Below are 22,149 nucleotides of genomic sequence, written 5' to 3' on the forward strand. Positions count from 1 at the left end.
TGAAGAAGAGAGTAGGGAGAGTAAGGGAGAGAGAGAAAAAAGTGAAAAGGAAGGAGTGCCAGAGATACAATGGGGCAAGAAATGTCACAAACACACAGTTGTTTCATCTCTCAAACTGGAACACCAAACCATTCCTCTTTGATACTTGATGCTCTCTGGAGAGAGTATTAGTAGTGATTCCTCTACTGTGAATGGCTCTGGAAAGTAAAGTCTTTGGTGTTTGATTTCCCATTTCATGACTCTAATGTTAAACCTGAGCGGAAATAGCCAACCTTTAATCTAAGACCCAATTCTGCCTCTGGAAAGAAGGGGTTTTAAAATACTTTCCAATGTGTTCCTATGCCGTCCTCCGCCCACTGCCCCCTCACCTTGGGTACCGTCCAGGCATCTGTCTCCTGCCTAACCTCCACCTCTCTCCACCATCTCTCTCTCTCGCTTTCTCTCTCTCTCTCTGTCTCTCTCTCTCTGTCTCACTGTCTCTTTTACACAGAATCCGGACAATCAGACAGCTCAAACCAGCAAGGAGACACAGACATCAAGCCACCACCCAATGGTGAGTTCACAGTGTGAATATACACACTGTCATTTATACATGCAGATGCATGTTTAAACGCTTTCACACACACACTCCAAACACACACACACACACACACACACACAGGCCAGTATAGAGTGTATAGTGTGTCCCAGTGGAGTTGGGCCTGGGTTTATTATAGTAAGGCGAGCTGATGTTGCTGGGCCTGGCTGTGAGTGTGGCACCCCACTCATAAATCACCCTGACGTTATTGGAAGATGGGAACCACATGGTCGTGCTGCCGACTGGAGCTCTGACCTCATACAGCCGGCCCCGCTGCGGTTAACCCAGGCTGAGGCAGGCTGAGGAGAGGGTGTGGAGTAGGAGCACCACTAACAATGGAGAACCTGGACATCCTACACTCTAACACAAAAAGGTGCTATTTAGAACCTTAAAGGGTTCTTCAGCTGTCCCCATAGCAGAACCCTTTGAATATAATTTTTTTTTTATTGCAGGTAGAACCCTTTTGGTACCAGGTAGAACCCTTTCTACGGAGGGTTCAACTGTACATGGAACTCAAAAGGGTTCTAGCTGGTACCAATAAGGGTTGGTGTATGGGTGTATACACATTATATGGGTGTGTATACACAATATGGGTCTATACACATTCCTTTACACCCGGCCAGGGACCTATAGACTGAGCGGACACTATAGACTCTACACTACACACTAAAGTTTCTTAGTCATGCTCCTGGGAAGCCAACGGGGGCACATTTTGACCTAGCACTACACACCCGATTCCAGTAACTAAAGGTTTGATGATGAGTTGATTAGTGGAATCAGGTGTGTAGTGCTAGTTCCCCAGGAGCAGGAAACACTATACCATAGCCTTAGATAGAGAGCCTTGGTCACTCTATACACTGCCCACTGCCAGGGCCTGTACACACAGCATACACTAGAGCTCTTAGAAAGCTTAAACACACAAATACAATCCACAATCTATAGCAGTAATGAGATCATACATGTTGCAACAAGCTCTGACATACTGGATGCCCACTGGACACCATGTAAACAGTGTGTGTATACAACACAGGGCACAATCTGTGGAGCACATTAAGGCCTGTTGCTGGACAGTGTTTTGACATGCTCGACTTGAAGCAGTCATGACATGAGTACCTGTCCATAGGGCTTTTGATAAGTGCGTGATACATCCAACCAATGCCATTTCCTATCTTATAGAAAACACATGCTAGTGCTTTCCACTGTGGTTTATCTGTTTTTCTATGCTCCCTCTGTGTGTGTGTGTGTGTGTGTGTGTGTGTGTGTGTGTGTGTGTGTGTGTGTGTGTGTGTGTGTGTGTGTGTGTGTGTGTGTGTGTGTGTGTGTGTGTGTGTGTGTGTGTGTGTGTGTGTGTGTGTGTGTGTGTGTGTGTGTCCTAGCATCTTCTCGTCATCCTCATTGCTCTCATCTCTGTTTTCCCAGGGCACTTGAGTTTCCAGGACTGCTTTGTGACTTCAGGGGTGTGGAACGTGGCCGAGCTGGTCCGAGTGTCACAAAGTGAGTCACTGCCTCTCCTCTCTGTCACTGTCACTCTCACTGTCACTCTCACTACACACTCACCAGTACACACAAACTTCAAGGTTCTCACATGCATTTTCCTACTATACTCTCTGTTTAAAGAGTTGTGTAAGAGTCACATGTATCTGTGTGTGTGCTTTAGCTCCAGTGGCCACAGCGTCCGGCCCCAACTTCTCCCTGGCCGACCTGGAGAGTCCTGGCTACTACAATATCAACCAGGTGGCCCTGGGACGCCGCTCCATCACTTCCACCCCCTCCACCAGGTACAAACACACACATTACCTGATTATTTTGTAGCCTACTAATACTAGCTTCTGTACGCTTCAGTCTATGCTGTCTAACCTTTGTGAATGCTTTCCTCACTCTGCTATGATTGCGTGATGGGACCTTTCTTCTCCTTCCTCTCTCTCCCCTCTCTTCTCTGTGGAACTTTCTTCATCTGGTGTTTTTTCCACCTATCCGTCAAACTGTCTGTCTGTGTTTTTTCTGTCTCTTTTTTTCCCCTTTCCTCACTCACTCTCCCTCTCCTTCTATCTCTCTCTCTCCTTCTCTCTCTCTCTCTCCTTCTATTTCTCTTCTATCTCTCTCCTTCTATCTCTCTGTCTCACTGTTTCTCTCTCTCTCACGCTGCAGGACTGAAATGGAGCTTTATGCAAGTCTCCCACGGAGGTAGTTATATTCACTCCACTATATTTCCCCTGACACTACTTTAATATAGACACATTCAGACTCAGCTAGACGGACAGCCAAAAACACATACAATTCTTTATTTGGATCCACTTATGAAACATTGTGCATTTAAGGACCTATGTTTTTACAGGTCTCGTATGGACTTGAATCCAAGGAACACTCTCACTCACTGTACACACACTTACGCTCTACAATACTTTAGTCTAAGCCAGGGGTAGGCAACCCTGTTCCTGGAGTGCCACAGGTACTGCAGGATTTTGTTCAGGACTTTTGTTCCAACTAGGACTTTTGTTCCAACTAGGCACCACACTTGACCACCTGAGCTAATTGATCAGTTCAATGATTGCCTAAATTCAACACACCTGGTCTTCCAAGTGGGTTAAATCCAAAACAGGACCAGAGTTGCCTACCCCGGTCTAGGTACATAGTCTAATCTGAGGGATTAGAAACATGGCCATGTTCAGATAAAGCATGGTGAATAAAGCCTCTAGCCGCACTTATCTGTCTCTCAGCAGACTGTACTTTGTCTCCCAAGTAAATAACATTCCTGCCTCCACACCCATTAAGTCCCTTTCTCTCTCCCTCTCTCCAGCTCCAACAAGCGCAAGTCCATTGACGACAGTGAGATGGAGAGCCCGGTGGACGATGTCTTCTACTCGGGCCGCTCCCCTGCGGCCGGCAGCAGCTCCCAGTCCAGTGGCTGGCCCAACGATGTGGACGCAGGTTAGATACCCCCATAACCCCCCACCCCATCTAACACCCCCTGCTGTGTTTTATGGTACTGTATCCCCCTACTGTCTGTCAGACCTGTTTTCCTCCCTCTACCCTCACTCCTCTCCTTCCCTCCCCCTCCTCCTCCTCCTCCTCCTCCTCCTATCCACCTGCTCTGTAGGCCTGTGTTTACACCTTTTCTAAATACTTTCAGTGTGCACTGCAGTAGTAGTATGTAGTAGTATACCAGTGTGGCTGCTGCTCGGCTCTGTGCTCAGTAAAACAAGTATTAGATTCAGGCTCCTAGATTGTTTTTTTAAACCTTTATTTAACCAGGCAAGTCAATTAAGAACAAATTGCTATTTACAATGACGGCCTAGCAAGAGGCAAAAGGTCTTCAGTGGACGTCACATTCTGTGGTTAGAGGTTCTTTGACTGGGTGATGTGTGTGTGATGTGATATGTGAGTCACAGAGGCTGCTGACAGACTTGACTTGACTTTTTTTGAATTTCTATTTAATTTAATTTAACCTATTTAACTAGGCAAGTCAGTTAAGAACAAATTCTTATTTACAATGATGGCCTACACCAGCCAAACCCGGACGACGCTGGGCCAATTGTGTGCCCCACTATGGGACTCCCAATCACTGCCGGTTGTGATACAGTCTAGAGTTAAGCCTCTATGAAAAACTTTGTATTAAAGATATAATGTGGATAGCTTTCGGCATAATAGTTTCCAAGAAAATATCTCTACAACCCCCCTCCCTTTCTTGAAATCACAAATTCTCTCAAAGTTGTGACTATGCACAGACTCCCATAGACGCTCCATTCTCTAAGCTGCACCCTCCAAACCTCCCTGTCTCCTTATGGTTTTACCCTTCAACTCCTCTGTTGTGTGTTCAGCATCACAGCACAGCATCACCACTCCCTCCCATGTGCCTGTATCCATCACCTCATATTCAACCTGAATAATGGTCCCTTTAGTATAGTTGATATCTTCTATCAATTATCAATTCAATTCTATAATAGATCATGTTCATGAATGAATGTAATGTATGCATCCCTTTCCATCCCCAACCCTCACAGAAGCCTCCTATTCTATTGGTGGCCAATGGGAAAGGCGGAGGGAGAGCAGTGAATGTATTTGTAAAATGTGTCTTCTTTAATGTGGCCCCTATATGGATGCAATTCATTTACAAACACGTTATAACAACATAATATTCCTAAATGTGCCACTGTTCTTATTTCATTACATGTCAATCATCCTGTACTTAGCTCTCATGTCATCAACTGAGTGGATTGTGGTTAACGTTCCACCCTGCTAATTCCCCCTCCTACGTTGTTAACTGTGCACTTCTCTCCTGTTTGGACTTCCAGTGCAGCACCATTTGGCCAGTGTGCAAGAGAGGAAGATAAAGCATGAAAACGATGGCGTGCAGTTCCCTTACCATGGTTAGAAAACATTGCACTCATATATACGTATTATAATCTATACTGTACATTAACTCATGCCGCCCTCAACTTGTACTCTATGCATCTCTCTGTCTCTCTGCTTGTCTATTTTTCCACACTTCCTAGCGAGAGTGTTCTCTCCACCCCTCTCTCCATCCCTCTCTCCATCCCTCTCTCTGTCCCTCTCTCCGTCCCTCTCTCCGTCCCTCTCTCCATCCCTCTCTCCGTCCCTCTCTCTGTCCCTCTCCGTCCCTCTCTCCGTCCCTCTCTCGTCCCTCTCTCCATCCCTCTCTCCATCCCTCTCTCTGTCCCTCTCTGTCCCTCTCCGTCCCTCTCTCCGTCCCTCTCTCCGTCCCTCTCTCCGTCCCTCTCTCCATCCCTCTCTCCATCCCTCTCTCCGTCCCTCTCTCTGTCCCGCTCCGTCCCTCTCTCCGTCCCTCTCTCGTCCCTCTCTCCATCCCTCTCTCCATCCCTCTCTCTGTCCCTCTCTGTCCCTCTCCGTCCCTCTCTCCGTCCCTCTCTCCATCCCTCTCTCTGTCCCTCTCTGTCCCTCTCCGTCCCTCTCTCCGTCCCTCTCTCCGTCCCTCTCTCCATCCCTCTCTCCGTCCCTCTCTCTGTCCCTCTCTGTCCCTCTCCGTCCCTCTCTCCGTCCATCTCTCCATCCCTCTCTCCATCCCTCTCTCCATCCCTCTCTCCGTCCCTCTCTCCATCCCTCTCTCCATCCCTCTCTCCATCCCTCTCTCCATCCCTCTCCTCTCTGCTGCTGTTGGGTTGTTCTTGTTTCTCTCCCAGATATCTGTTGTGGTTTGTGGAATTACCAAAGCCTTTTGGTAACCCAGTAGCTACACCAAGTCTATTACTACCTCTCAAACACTGTGTCCACTTGCTCAAGTTAGAGGGCTTGATTAGGGTTGTATATTTTCTGACTCAGGCTGCCAGAAAACTATAACCTATTGTTCATTTATTTAATTGATTTCAATGTTTAATTGATTTCAATGTTTAATTGATTTCAATGTATTTTTTGCACTCTTTTTGCATTCGCTCATTCAAAATTCAAATGTCAGTTAATTTACATTGCAAAAGAGTTTTGAATCGCAGTAATTTAGTAATTTAGTCAGCAACACATGCATCAATGGTATAGCCCTGTGAGAGTGGGTAGAGATTCTAGAGTGAGGCCCTGTCTCCTGTTGAGTTGCTGTGAGATGCTTCACCCAGTCAGTTACTGAGGCGGTGCTGTTCTGTGTCCCCCCCACCTGTCATAGCCTCCACTCAACAGTGGACACCTCCTCCAACATGCAGGACAGGAAGAGGAATACAACACAAACAAACAAGACTAAATGCACTCAGGTGTGCCGTCAAGGCACAAGGCACCGTCTGTCTCTAAAATATTCCACACACACACACACACACACACACACACACACACACACACACACACACACACACACACACACACACACACACACACACACACACACACACACACAGACACACACACACAGACACACACACACACACACACACACACACACACACACACACACACACACACACACACACACACACACACACACACAATCTGGAGAGTAGCAGCGTTCCGGTCCAGATGGTGCTTCCATGTGTCTACAGCAATGGGAGCTACTGGGTTACAGCAGACATCTGTTCTGGTGGTGGTGGTGGTGGTGGTGGTGGTGGTGGTGTAGGGGGAGGAGGGGGAGAGGGTCTCAGCTCCCCTCCAAAGGTGATTCACTACCTGAATGGAAGGCTCTGAGGCATATGAGGTGATCATGTAATTCATCATTACTTTTGCTGTCTCCTGCTATGCTGTCTCCGGTGCCTGCTGAGGGGACATTGATACGCCTCTATGCATTTTCATTGGTTGTTTCCTTCTCCTCTCTCACTTCATTGCAAGCTCAGTCCATCACTGTACTGTAGTCAACATATTGGTCTGAGATAGCTTGTGAAAGGAGATATGTGTAGTAGGGAACATTGTGTTTTTGATGATGTGTACGTGTGTTGATGGGAGTGAGCGGTGTGTATATGTGTTTGTATGTCTGTGTTCTTCTTCCTGGTTGTGTGTGAGGGGGGGGGGGTGTCACGGTCCTCTGACAGTTAGTTTTTTTTGTGGCAGCCAGCTTGTTAGCGTGGCGAGGCTGGAGGGTCATGGGAGCAGTTGATTGGCTGCCAGTCTGCCCAAGCCATGTGCCAGGAGTTGGTCTGAGAAATAGCACAGAACAATCGATCGTGCTCGCTCACGCATACAAACGAGTGCAAGGAAACACACTGATACACACACGCACGCACACACACACACACACACACACACACACACACACACACACACACACACACACACACACACACACACACACACACACACACACACACACACACACACACACACACACACCCCCCCCCCCCCCCCCCCACAAACACACAGAGAGAAACAGAAACTGGAAGAGAGAGATCAGAGTAACTTCTGTTAACTCTAACATGCAAATCTATCCTTGGGCATCTTGGCCTTGTTCTCCAGCCCAGCTCTTCACCCAGACGTCACATTTGTTACGATAACTGAATTAAATCTATCACAGAGTGCCCAATCCCCCTTTAGCCTTGGTGGTTATATTCAGCATGTCCACCCTGAACATTTGTCTCATATAGCCAGTAGCGGTTCACTGGGTGAGACACAATCCTATTTTAATGTCCCAATCCTCTTAAAGTGCCAGAGTGCCATGCTGTGTTTTTATCATCATTAATACCATGCCACCAAATTGATCATCACACTCCCCACTCCCACTTGGTGTCACACATTCCTGCCTAGCAGAACATACGTGCCCGCCTACCCATTTCTATACTTACCAATGCCCACGCAGGCCCAGCTGCAACGCTGCAGTCAGAAGCATTGTGGGTAATTGTTGTGATCAAATGTTTCCCGAAGTAACACTTCAAAAACGTATTTCAGAACGGCTGCCTCGTTAGAGTTTATATGCTCAGCTTGTAAAAGCTATTTCAGCATCTCCCAGGGCCGTACTGAAACTATCCCCTTTTTATTTGATGTGTTTGTTTTATTTGTGTGAGTATGTGTCGTTTAGTCGTTTATGGGACTTCTTGCTAGTCAGGTTTTTTTCTGTTTGTGAATTTGTTAAAAATAGTTTTTGTGTGCGTGTGTGTGTATGCACATAATGTCACAAACTGTGCAGTATATGTTTGTGACTCAGGACATGCAAGCATGTAGAAAAATGTGTGTTTGAGTGCAAAAGTATTTTTATTTCTTATTTTGATAATTATTCTCTCCAATACTTAATTTCATTCTTTGAATATCGTGGCTCCCTGAGGTCAGACACACCACTTGGCAATGGTCACAAACCCTACAATTCTAAATTGCCTGTTCCGATTACCATACATCAAAATAATTTCCCTCAAACTCTGCCTCACGAGGCCTTGATCATAAAACAGTCTCTTTACTCTGTAGCTCTTACACATTTGGCCATGTTTCTGGGCCAGTTGGTAAGCCTGGCCTATACTTAGTGTGCCTGTTTTTACCAAACTGGGGAATAGTTCATAGTCCTGAAGCCTCAACTGACATTTATAGAAGTAGGAGGACACATTGATATGTTGTTAAATATACACTGCTCAAAAAAATAAAGGGAACACTTAAACAACACAATGTAACTCCAAGTCAATCACACTTCTGTGAAATCAAACTGTCCACTTAGGAAGCAACACTGATTGACAATACATTTCACATGCTGTTGTGCAAATGAAATAGACAAAAGGTGGAAATTATAGGCAATTAGCAAGACACCCCCAAAAAAGGAGTGATTCTGCAGGTGGTGATCACAGACCACTTCTCAGTTCCTATGCTTCCTGGCTGATGTTTTGGTCACTTTTGAATGCTGGCGGTGCTCTCACTCTAGTGGTAGCATGAGACGGAGTCTACAACCCACACAAGTGGCTCAGGTAGTGCAGTTCATCCAGGATAGCACATCAATGCGAGCTGTGGCAAAAAGGTTTGCTGTGTCTGTCAGCGTAGTGTCCAGAGCATGGAGGCGCTACCAGGAGACAGGCCAGTACATCAGGAGACGTGGAGGAGGCCGTAGGAGGGCAACAACCCAGCAGCAGGACCGCTACCTCCGCCTTTGTGCAAGGAGGAGCACTGCCAGCGCCCTGCAAAATGACCTCCAGCAGGCCACAAATGTGCATGTGTCTGCTCAAATGGTCAGAAACAGACTCCATGAGGGTGGTATGAGGGCCCGATGTCCACAGGTGGGGGTTGTGCTTACAGCCCAACACCGTGCAGGACGTTTGGCATTTGCCAGAGAACACCAAGATTGGCAAATTCGCCACTGGCGCCCTGTGCTCTTCACAGATGAAAGCAGGTTCACACTGAGCACATGAGCACATGTGACAGACGTGACAGAGTCTGGAGACGCCGTGGAGAACGTTCTGCTGCCTGCAACATCCTCCAGCATGACCGGTTTGGTGGTGGGTCAGTCATGGTGTGGGGTGGAATTTCTTTGGGGGGCCGCACAGCCCTCCATGTGCTCGCCACAGGTAGCCTGACTGCCAATAGGTACCGAGATGAGATCCTCAGACCCCTTGTGAGACCATATGCTGACACATGCACATTTGTGGCCTGCTGGAGGTCATTTTGCAGGGCTCTGGCAGTGCACCTCCTTGCACAAAGGCGGAGGTAGCGGTCCTGCTGCTGGGTTGTTGCCCTCCTACGGCCTCCTCCACGTCTCCTGATGTACTGGCCTGTCTCCTGGTAGCGCCTCCATGCTCTGGACACTACGCTGACAGACACAGCAAACCTTTTTGCCACAGCTCGCATTGATGTGCCATCCTGGATGAACTGCACTACCTGAGCCACTTGTGTGGGTTGTAGACTCCGTCTCATGCTACCACTAGAGTGAGAGCACCGCCAGCATTCAAAAGTGACCAAAACATCAGCCAGGAAGCATAGGAACTGAGAAGTGGTCTGTGATCACCACCTGCAGAATCACTCCTTTTTTGGAGGTGTCTTGCTAATTGCCTATAATTTCCACCTTTTGTCTATTCCATTTGCACAACAGCATGTGAAATTTATTGTCAATCAGTGTTGCTTCCTAAGTGGACAGTTTGATTTCACAGAAGTGTGATTGACTTGGAGTTACATTGTGTTGTTTAAGTGTTCCCTTTATTTTTTTGAGCAGTGTATGTGGAGGCTATGCCGTCACTCTTCCACTCCCTTACTTTCTCTCACTCTCTCTCCCCTTTTCCATCCATCCTTCATTGGCGTTGGGTCGTCTGCTTGCCACCCTGACTGAACAGCTTGTGTGTGTGTGTTCTGTATCTACCATATCTGTAGGAGATGCATTAACACAATGCAGCCGAGTCTCCCTCCCACCAGCCCAGAGTTACATACATCTGACAGACTGACTTACAAGCAGAAGGCCACTAAATTAAAGGACATATTGATATATCTGTTGGCAGGCTGCAGCTACAGTATATCTGAATATAGCTACACACAGTCAATGTGCCACAGAAACACATTCTGGCCAGTCAATGTGCCACAGAAACACATTCTGGCCAGTCAATGTGCCACAGAAACACATTCTGGCCTAGTTGTGAAGCAGTCTAAAATCACACTCCTTGTAAACAGGCACGTTAACAAGTGCAGTCTGTAGGGTGTGTGGGAGGGAGGATGTATTCACAGTGTTGTCATATAGCTGGAGGTCCTGCTGTCTATAGGGATGCTGGGTGCCGAGATCACTGCTGGTGTGGGATTGGTGGTGGGATGTTTTGGTTTTTTATTTGATTTTCCTATACCCTGAGACAAGCACTACCAATGGTGAGGTTGGGAACTGGATGCTTGCTCATGGACTCCACGCAGAGGACCAGTTACCATAGCAAGGCACAGTAGAATGCCAGTGATCAGAATCCTGTCTTTCGCTCATATACTCCAATGGTGGCAGCAATTATAATGCCATTGCATTTCCCAGCTCTCTCTCTCTCCACTCTGACACTGTGCCCCAAGCCTTCCTCTGAACCCACCACCCCATCCTGCGCCGCTTCAAAACAACTCCCTCCCCCCTGGACCCCTTTACTCTACCCTGGTTCTGATATGCAACAGCACAGAGACCGTACACTAACAGAGAGATATGGAGAGAGAGAGGTTGATCCATCGGTGTAATCAATCGATCCATTGATTTCAGTAGATCACAATTATAAAACCCATTACATTTTTTTAAGTAGAAGTCTTGAGTCTAAATTTAAGTCTACAGTTAAGTTGATTTGATAGAGCAAATAGCCACCAGCCTGTTCATTAAACCCAAGTCTCTGTTCTGCCATTTTGTTGATCCCATTTTTGCCAGGACTCTCCTCGCCTGGTTCTCTTAAGAAGCCGGGGAAATTCGATTTCAGCGCCCTGTCGCAGCAGACGAGGTCGCCTCGCATGGCGTTCACCCACCACCCGCTGCCAATGCTGGCGGGAGTGAGACCAGGTGAGACCCCCTGACAGCCCTCCCAACCCCCTGCCCATCCCCAATCCCCTGACCCAGACCCAGTGGAGGGGTGGCAGTGAGTGGTGTCCGTTGGGGAAGGCTCTGCTGTCCCACTCTGTGAGGGACAACAGCAGTAGAGCTATGTTTTTGAAAGAAACCTGAGGCACAGAATATACAGTGCATTCGGAAATTATTCAGACCGCTTGACCTTTTCCACATTTGGTTGCATTACAGCCTTATTCTAAAATGGATTCAATTGTTTTTCCCCCCTCATCAATCTACACACAATACCCCATGATGACAAAGAAACAACTGGTTTTTAGAATGTTTGCACATATAAAAAAAAACTGAAATATCACATTAACATAAGTATTCAAACCCTTTACTCAGTACTTTGTTGAATCAAGTCTTCTTGGGTATGATGCTACAAGCTTGGCACACCTGTATTTGGGGAGTCTCTCCCATTCTCTGTAGATCTTCTCAAGCTCTGTCAGGTTGGATGGGGAGCGTCGCTGCACAGCTATATTCAGGTCTCCAGAGATGTCCGATTGGCTTCAAGTCCAGGCTCTGGCTGGGCCACTCAAAGACATTCAGAGCCTTGTCCCGAAGCAGAGGGTCGTTGTCCTGTTGGAAGGCTTACCTTCAACCCAGTCTGAGGTCCTGAGCACTCTGGAGCAAGGTTTTCATCAAGGATCTCTCTGTAATTTGCTCCGTTCTTCTTTACCTCAATCCTGACTAGTCTCCCAGTCCCTGCCACTGAAATCTCCACAGAATGATGCTGCTACCACCATGCTTCACCGTAGGGAGGGTGTCAGGTTTCCTCCAGACGTGACGCTTGGCATTCAGGCCAAAGAGTTAAATCTTGGTTTAATCAGACCAGAGAATCTTATTTCTCAGCTGGCTGTCATGTGCCTTATACTGACAAATGTGTGGCTTTCCAAATCATGTCCAATCAATTGAATTTACCACAGGTGGACTCCAATCAAGATGTAGAAACATCTCAAGGATGATCAATGGAAACAGGATGCACCTGAGCTCAATTTCGAGTCTCATAGCAAAGGATCGCAGCAAAACCCCATAGGTTTTTTATTTATTAAAAAAAAACTGTTTTTGTCTCGTCACACCTGTATTTGGGGAGTCTATTGTCAATCAGTATTGTATTGTATTGTGTGTAGATTGAAGAGGAAAATAAGGCTGTAGCGTAACAAAATGTAGAAAAAGGGAAGGGGTCTGAATACTTTCCGAATGCAAATTAGGCTAGAGTATAACATACAGTTGTTCCTTCCTGCTCCCTGTAAAGAGATCAGTCTCTGTCAGTCTGTGGTTGGGTGCTTGGGTGACTGGGTGAAGAGCCTCCATTCTGTACCTCCATTTCTCTGACCACCACCTTCCCTGATCACCACCTCCCTGAGCCACACTGCCCCAACCCACAACTATAGTCTTACAACCTGTACATGTAGTTAGTTCATGAAGGGCACATGATTCATTGGCTGCAGAACATTATTATACAGAGCCTGATAGAAACTTGGTGTACAGCCCTACATTCTCATGAGTCCTGTATTTTTAGAGAAGACGTTCTTGTTCTGTTGAGTATTTCTCCTGGCTCACGGCTGACAATGTCTTGCCATTTTCCCTTAAAATGCTTTATGCTTATGCCGTTCACCATCAATTATTATAGTCATCTATCTCTTTCTTCTCCTCTCTTTCTCTCTTTCTTCTCTCTCTCTCTCTCTCTCTCTGACTGAGACGCCTATGGTCGGGGAACCCAGGGAGTGTGTGAAGAGCTTACTGTTATTGTATCTGGCAGTGGAACAGAGTCATTGTGTGAGCCAGTGGTTATTTCAACCCCCTGGGGGCATCAACAAAGATCTCATGATAAAATCAGATATCAACAGTTGCCACAGGGCTGTAACTGGGACATTTGCATTCTCAATCGTATCATCACTATGAACCAGCAGTTCTGAAGTCATTGTGAAGGGTGAACAGTTCACCATAGATAATAAGCATCTGAACTCATCTGAACTCCCAATTCAAAGCTAAAAGTTCCTAAATTGATCAGAAGCAGTGAGGTTGACCACCATATAATGACATCTACCTCAGAGATGCTGAGATTGCCTCCTACACTCTTAGAAAAAAGGGTTCCAAAAGGGTTCATCAGCTGTACCCATAGGAGAACTCTTTTTGGTTCCAGAGAGAACCCTTTTTGGTTCCACGTAGACCCCTCTATTGAAAGGGTCCTACATGTAACCCAGAATAATTATTCAAAGGTTTATCCTATGGGGACAGCCGAAGAAGCCTTTTAGATAGCACCTTTTTTCCTAAGAGTGTACTCTGCCTCTGGAGCAGTTAGGTAACGCTCCCTTGACAATACTGAATGGAGCACTGTATTTTGTCTCTTCAACAAACTAGTTATGTATGTCATTCCCATGCCTGTGTGAAAGTGTTTACTGCGTTGTTGTTGTTGTTGTTTTGTGTCGTAGATCCAGGGGGTACGGGGGTGGGGGGGTTGGGGTAGAGCCCCCCCCCCCCCCCTGAGAGAGCATAGTCTCTAATGGGATTAAGGGGGACTAAGGGAGTGGGGAGACGGCTCCACCGGGGTAGCATGGATCCTGGCAGGGAGCGATGTGCTGCTTGGCTGGGGGGTACAGGGCCCTGTCTGGGGGTAACACACTGGAGTTGGCAGCCTCACACGGGCAGCTGGAGGCCCTGCCGGGTGGGGCAACACTAAAGGGGGTAGACTGGCACACCAGAAGAAAAAGGGAGAGGGTGCACCCCGCTAATACAAATCAAGGAGATTTGGTAATGGATATACATCTGACAGAGAGGGCTTTGTGTCCCATTCAAACGTTCATTCACACCTCAGTCTCCATATTCAGCTCGGCTGGGTGACTTAAAGCGAAATACTTTCTCACCCTCTCATGCAGGCACAAAAGAGGGCTTCTGTATTCCCTTACAGACGCAGCAACACTGGGACATTTAAACCCCCACACCTGCACACAACCAAATAGATATCATCCAAGTGTAGACCACTAACACATGCACATAAACTCACACGTACAGTGTGAACATAAAGATTAGTCTTGTCATAGAGGATCGTTGGAAAGCAGCTTGCCTATTTAAATGCCAAATTGCTGTGGCGCCTGTGAATCACACCCACAAAACAGCACACAGACGCACAGGCATTAAGACGTTCTAATTTAAGACAGTGCTCAATGATCTCTTTGTGCTTTTTATTTTTTTGTGTTGTTTGGGGACTGCTTTTGTAATGTAGACCATTGCGTTTGTGTGCTTGTTTATGTGTAAGCATTTCCTGTAAAGCCTCATTTTTTCTTGTAATACATTTTCACCCTCAATCTATCATGATTTGATGAAATTAAACCCCTATTTGGACCGATGTCACTCAATGTGCCTGTCCCTTGGTCTTAAGATGTGGCCACTGTTGACTGTTAAACTAAAAGCCCTTGTGAGTGTTCACTGCTGAACTGCATGTCTCGCTGTTAATCTATGTTTCTCTCTTATTCACTCTTCCTCCTTTCATCTATCTAACTAACGTATGTCTCTTCTCAGGGAGCCCCCGTGCCTCAGCCTCTGCCCTGCACTTCCCCTCCCCCTCCATCATCCAGCAGTCCAGCCCGTACTTCACCCACCCCACCATTCGCTACCACCACCATCCTGGACAGGACCCCCTGAAGGAATTTGTGCAGTTTGTCTGTGCTGATGGCTCGGGACAGTCTGGCGGCCAGGTAAGGTTTGATGTAAGAGGAAAGTTCAGGGGCTGAGTAACACCAACCACTTGTACACTAATGTAATCACTCATGGGCACAACAAAAGACCAATGAAGGCAGTAAGAATAGAATTCCACGAACATCTAATGTGTGGCCATGCAAACGACACAAGCATGACTAAATGAAGTGGTGATTATTAACACTGTATAGACATGTACTGTTTTTCCCTGTGTAAACACTACACTGAGTACAGTACTGAGATAGAGACCACAGGTTTGTTTGTGTTTCATCACTGTGGACACCATTTGCTGTGAAGTATAGATACAGTATGATGATAGAGGAGTGAAACTGTAACAGTGAAAAACATGAAAACGTTTAAGTTATGTAGTATGCAAGGTAAGGAAACAGGGTTGACTTTGATACTTTTTTTTTTTTACTTAAACCAATTGCCAAACTTTTGCACAAGTGAGGAGAGAAAGCAAAATACTACTATTGACAATTTCCTGTTGGTCCAGGGTTTTCTGTACTTAATCTTTTTTCCTTGTCCTGTGCTCTTCCAGACCCTAAGGTTCCCTTTTTTCTTTTGCTCCGCCCACCCCCTCAGATTATGTAATCATCAGCACGAAAGCCTACAATCACAGCACATTTCAATCGAGCATACATGTTCTGTCTTCCGTTTTTATTGTAATTATTATTTCGCGTGTTGTTGGTGTCGTGTTTTCTTAGTAGAGTGTTTTCCCATGTTTTGATTTGTTGCCATGTTATGGACAAACCCCACCACCAATTGTGCTCTCACCCCCTCCCACTCACCCCTCCACCATGGACCACCCGAGAACTCCCCTCTGCTCCAAATCCCCTATCAACCCTTGTGGTGATTATTATTTTGTACACCTCCATAAATGACGCAATGCACATACATCATTCGTTTGGCTGTTGTTTCCAACACCCCCACCTCTCCCACCACCCATCATGAATTTTTGGGGGACCTGGTCTCTGGAGCTGCGTCCTCTCATGCCGTGTGCGGGTTGTCACATGTCGCCCTCCTGACCCTGTTTGTGTTGTCCGCAGCCAAACGGGAGCGGCCAGAGCAAAATGCCGGGCTCCTTCTTGCTGCCTCCACCTCCCCCAGTGGCCCGCCCAGTGCCCCTCCCCATGTCCGACTCTAAATCCAGCAGCACGCCTCCCGACGGCGGACTGACCTCGCCCACATCTCCGTGTAAGTGACCCCACAGACCAAGTCAGAACCAAAACCAAAATCAACCAATAATTTTTTTTTTTGATGGAGCTGCCCCTCTGTATCTTAGGGCCCTGGCCATCCATCCTCTGCCCGCTCCCATAGTAAATACCCCCCCCCCCCCAACAGCCAGCTGACCTCTCACCTCCTTCACCGTCTGGGATCATACCGACCCTAGAGTTATGACAGAAGCCTGTCACCATTCTCCTCTGATGACCCTTCTGTGGTGTCCTCCAGGGCTCTATATTAGGCCCATCCTGTTTCTCTTAGAACACCCATCCTGAGCCCTGCCTTGAATGACACTAACCCTTCCTCGATACCCCTGTGCCTCTGCGCTCACAGATGTTGACGCAGAAGATCCTGGCCATCCTGGTTTTCCTGCATTTATATGTTTTATTTAACTCATTTGGCCAGCCCCCGAGATGTCATTTGAGATCGGAAGTAGTCTAAAATAGAAATAGAGTTTGATCCATTTCCTTTTTGTCAATTGCTCACTCTAAATCACATCTTTTTTTTCTTTTTTTTACTAGTGGCACATATTTAGGGCAGTTTATATGGACTCCAAAACATCATGCTCCAGTTATTCTGCCATTTCCCCCAAAAATATCCAAACATGAAAATAATATTTGGAGTTATATTTAACTTTTTAGTTGATTTTTTAAATATATTTTTTTTACTGAGTTGGTGGTGTTGTTGCTTTGAAGGTCAGACTTGGAGTTCTGCTTATCTATGTGCAGTTTTAGACTGAAGGGGTGTGTCCATTAGAAGGGTGTGTCTAGCTATGGGGCGTGTCTGCCAAAATGTTTCTCACCTATGACAGGAGGGGCACTGGACGGAGCACTTTTCTTTCTTTTTTTTCCTTCTCTTTTTTATATTTCAGATTTTTGTATTATTTTGTTTTGTTTTATACATTTTTTCAAACCCCTCAATCAATGTCTCAAAGTCTTTTATGTATTTTGTCTATGTTACTGATTCTCAAACACGAGGGTTCCAAAAGGGTTCTACATCTGGCCCCATAAAAGGACACTTTTTGGTTCCAGGTAGAACTCTTTTGGGTTCCATGTAGATCCCTCTCTGGAAAGGGTTCTACTCCATGTAGAAAATATTTATACCTGGAAACAAAAGGGCTTCTTCAAAGGGTTCTCAGCAGAAGAACCCTTTTTGGTTCTAGATAGCACCTTTTTTTCCTCAGTGTGCTTAACATATATGTATGCTGCTAAATAATACAGACTTACACACACTACAGCAATTTTCCATTATCAGATTCTCCACATGTTAGAAGGGTTTGTAATAACAACATTTGTGTTGTAGTCCATATTGACCTCAAACTGCCCTAAATTTGCTTCAACCTTTTGCCCCAATGGAACCAGGGTTATAGTTTGGAGAGGTCCGGCTCAGTTCAGTAGCCCTACTCTATGATGCTTAGGGGGACTTACAGTAACAATTCTGTGTGTGATGTCAGGTTGAGAGCTTAAAGCAGTATTTTCATTGCAGTATTTTCTGGAATTGTTATGAAACTTAAGTACGATGCTCCGTAATTTTCTTTTATTGAACACAGGCTGTGGTTTGTGCTGAAATGGTTTGACCATCCCTCCTTTCTGTGTCTGTCTGCAGCTTACTCCACGTCAGGGGCCTCAGCTCCCAACAGGTTTGTCAGCATCGGATCACGGGACAACAACTTTCTGAACATCCCGCAGCAGACACAGGTGAGCAAACAGCTTGAGGGCTCGATTCAATCTGTATCGCTGAAGTTTGCGATTGAAAGTGAAAGGTAATTTCCGATTGAGTCGACATATGCAGCGTTACCATGACTACAGTCTCTGCTAACGCAGGAACATTGCCTTTATATTTCTATCGTGCTATAGCACAGCTCTTCAGCGCTAAGGATTTAATCAAGCCCTTACTCTCATCAACACTAGTACCAACACTACCAAACTACTGCATTAGCACATTAGCGCTTTCTGCTGCTTTCCACAGTGTGTGAGTATGTGCTTCCGTGCGTGTTTTCATGTGGTGTGCATGCGTGCATGTGTATTGTTTGTGTGTAGGAAACCTGTCTGTTTTCATTGAGATTATCAGCCCAACTCAGGAAACTTACTTAGGTGAATGGATACATGCCAAAATATTTCTTATTCCCAAACTGCCTAACTACTCCCTAAATCTCACTGGTGTATTTCCTCTCCCTCTCCTCATCCCATGATTTGTTGTGAATGTGTGTTTTACCGTGTGTATGTTTTACCGTGTGTGTGGTTCACCGTGTGTGTTAAACTGACCTCTCACTGTTTATTTGGCCCATCTGGAGCCTGCCCCTCGGGCAGCGGGCTTTCTCTCTCCACCGCACTGCCTCTTGCTCATGCCTCCTCCATTACCCACTGCACTTTTCTCATTAGCGTCCAACCACACCCGCCCCGAGCCAGCTCTGCTCCACACTCCTCCCCACCACATGGAAACCATCTGAATCCCTCTGCTGCTCTCACCCTTCCTCCCTACACTCCCTCGCTTCACTCCCTCTATGCTATCCCTCAGTTCCCTCTCTCTCTCTAGCTTCGTAACATGCCCTGTTTGACTAACCCACCCCGCTCATGAGGCTCCCCTTACACCACCGTGCTAACTCTACGCCATTTTGTCCCTTCTTTACCCTCTCTTTCTGAACAAACTCAGAACTATTCAGACACACACACACACACACACACACACACACACACACACACACACACACACACACACACACACACACACACACACACACACACACACACACACACACACACACACACACACACACACACACACACACACACACACTTCCTGTGTAGCCCTCCAGTACTCTGTGCTATTGAGTATATTGTGTTTACAGTATGGTTTTAGTTTGCACTGGAGAAATGAAATTGTATAGGGAGCTTTAATTGGTTGCATATGTAGCTCAGAAAGGACATTGTTAGCATAATGCTCAATCAAAACATTAATAATGTGCAAAGGCCTTGTGAAAAGTCTGTTTGCTGTGACTGCAGGGCCTGAATAGAACTCTCACTCCCAGAGCAGAGATATTTGGTCTCCAAGTACCCTCTGGTGGCAGCAAGGGGGTTCTACGGCCAGAGGAGAGAGGAAACAGGAGAATGAGGGAGGGAGAAAAATAGTGAAAGAGGGGGAGAGGGAGAGTTTCAGCACAGCCCTCCTCAGAGAAGTCACGTCCCGACTGTCTGGTTGCCCGCAGCAACCAGACATGATGTCATAGCCACTTGAACTTGAGAGGGGATGCTGGGGGGAGGAAGGCGTGGGTAAGGAAAGAGGGTGGTCATTACAGCCAAGGATTCCAGAGAGAGTGTTAGAGGGAGATAGATGGAGAGAGAGACAGAGAGATAGTGTAACTGACAGGGGAAGAGTTACGAATCCCATAGGCTGCTGGGACAGAGCCTGCGGCAAGAGGGGGGAGGAGGGAGGGCAAGAGGCAGGAGTGGGGGGGTATTCAGGCGACCTGTTAGTGTCAAACAAAACAAACTGCACCTCCCCGGAGGCCCAGAGTTTCCAAGGCTCCAGAATGTTGGCCAGTGTTGACTGGTGCCAGATCCCGGCCGGCGACCCAGTTCTGCTCTCTTTTCACACTGAGCGGGAGAAACTCAATCTGAATACAGGGAGCGTCAGCCATCTCTCCCCCCGCTGACTGTGGACTCTTGAGTCCAGTCAGGAATAACAACAGCCTTTAGCAGCAGAGCCAAACCATACTCCCACAGCACTATAGTGCAGTACACTACACTACAGTACAGCCATGGACAGTCAGTCAATATAGCTGGGAGTATTTCCTCAATATGACAAGGGGCTGACAACTGTTGACCATTGTTAGTGTAAGGAACGTGTGGGGGCCTCTAGTGGTCAATTGTGGAACTTAGTGTTTACTTATTTTCAATGGTACATATTTTAACTTAAAACTTCTTCAGGATTGGTGGGTCCCCCACGGGACGGTTGAGCTAAAGTAGGCTAATGCGATTCGCATGAGCTTGTAAGTAACAAGAACATTTCCCAGGACATAGACATATCTGATATTGGCAGAAAGCTTAAATTCTTCAGTCTAAAACTTTGCACATACACTGCTGCCATCAAGTGCCCAAAATCTAAATTGCGCCTGGGCTGGAATAATACATTATGGCCTTTCTCTTGCATTTCAACGATGGTACAAAAAAATTGAATATGCATATCCTTGCTTCAATGCCTGAACAGTTAAGATTTGGGTATGTCATTTTAGGCGAAAATTTTAAAAAGGGGCGGATCCTGTTAACAATGTCCTCTTTTTTTCTATTTAACAGTCTTGGTTCCTCTGACATGACCTGTCTGCAAACCAGCGTCTAGAATCTTTCTTTACAATTGGGAATTGAAACATGGAAAACAGAAAAATAACCCACAGGAAATTGCCCAACGATCCTTATGTCTCACATAAAAAGTAAAGCAACCCAGGAAATCTTAGCATGATACTAGTAGAGGAACTCTGGACCCAATTACTTAAACAGAGGGACCCCCCCCCCCCCCCCCCCCCCCCCCCCCCCCCCATTTTTAAGACGGGAGGATCATAGGATTTGGGAGAGGCAGAGGACAAGTCATCATCTCTCAAAACCACCGAACCAGCAAAACACGGCAACACAAAAAGAGGAACCTGAAGAGAAAAAAGGTCACCTTCTACTTCGGAACAAGGACACATTGTGCAATGGCTGGGAAAAGCAACTGTTCAACAGTCAAAAACTGATGTAGGAGTGGGGATTGAAATTGAAGGGACATCCAATCACTCTCTTGAAGGCACAAAACACGCCATCATTTAAATGAGGTACGCTCCCCACTGTCAAATCACCCACAAAACAAACCCATTAGGTTCCAGTGAAATACGTAGCAGTCCATGCTACTGTGATGTCTCCCTGTCACTCAACACACTGTTAATTGACCAATATTTCCCAGTCTTATAGCCATTAACCTAATCAGCCCCACTACTAACAAGACAGAAACCATGCCAAAACATATCCTGAAGGTTGCACTACAAGCTGAATTAACACTAATCTCATGTCCACTATTACACCTACATGGCATGGGGGGAAAACAGGCTTACCTATGATTGTATTGTTATTATTAGTGAAAGAGAAAAAAAACATGACATGAAAAGTCTCAGCCTACAGTTCAGCAACACCAAGGCCTCCACTCTAACCAGCATCCCAGCAGAAGAACCCAAACCCAAGTAAAGCAAAATGCAATCGCCCAGTTCACTCTTGCAAAACTACAACTGCGACAATAATCAAGTGCTAAGTATACCCACTTTCATTTGAATGATGAATGCCATTTGTAACACACATATATACACACACACACCGGGCCCAAGTGGTGTTATTACGTCTATAACACATGCTATTCACACGTTTCCAGTACACTCTTTTTGCCCCTTATAGTAGACACAGAACCCAACATACATACTTAGTTAAAAACACAGGCCTCTGCATTAACACCCAGAACTACACAGCTACAGTAGTAATATTCCCTTTTGCACAGAATTGTTTTATTTTTTGTTTCTTCTCTTATTGGACTTGTCCCTCTGAATTTTTCCGCTTTAAAAAATGTGTTTGAATGACAGCACCTTATTGAGAAATACAGCGGGTGGGAGCGAGACTTCGAGTGGTATTGCCAGGAAGGGTGATTCAGTCAGTGTTCAGTACCATGTAGTGAAACAGTGACATTAGGTTGCTGAGGACCCAGAGTCCACCTCCCTCCCATCTCCCTGAAGTTTACC

General features: G+C 46.3%; 1 protein-coding gene across 4 annotated transcripts; it reads left to right on the top strand.

The window, feature by feature from the left end:
- The first annotated feature begins 324 nt into the window (after window positions 1-324).
- Window positions 325-20,923, top strand: LOC129826621 (nuclear factor 1 X-type-like). 4 transcript variants are annotated; one of them, XM_055887545.1, is made up of 11 exons: window positions 325-553; window positions 1,997-2,071; window positions 2,235-2,355; window positions 2,726-2,761; window positions 3,375-3,505; window positions 4,870-4,944; window positions 11,301-11,429; window positions 14,997-15,172; window positions 16,223-16,370; window positions 18,003-18,094; window positions 20,690-20,923. In XM_055887545.1, the coding sequence occupies exons 1-11, from the start codon at window positions 340-342 to the stop codon at window positions 20,702-20,704; spliced, it is 1,212 nt and encodes a 403-aa protein (XP_055743520.1). In that variant the 5' UTR covers window positions 325-339; the 3' UTR covers window positions 20,705-20,923. The 4 variants fall into 4 exon arrangements, with proteins under 4 accessions (XP_055743520.1, XP_055743538.1, XP_055743526.1 ...); XM_055887563.1 differs by lacking the exon at window positions 16,223-16,370; XM_055887551.1 differs by lacking the exon at window positions 2,726-2,761.
- The last annotated feature ends 1,226 nt before the right edge of the window (window positions 20,924-22,149 follow it).

This window comes from Salvelinus fontinalis, chromosome 2 (assembly GCF_029448725.1).
Source record: "Salvelinus fontinalis isolate EN_2023a chromosome 2, ASM2944872v1, whole genome shotgun sequence".
Lineage (NCBI taxonomy): Eukaryota > Metazoa > Chordata > Actinopteri > Salmoniformes > Salmonidae > Salvelinus > Salvelinus fontinalis.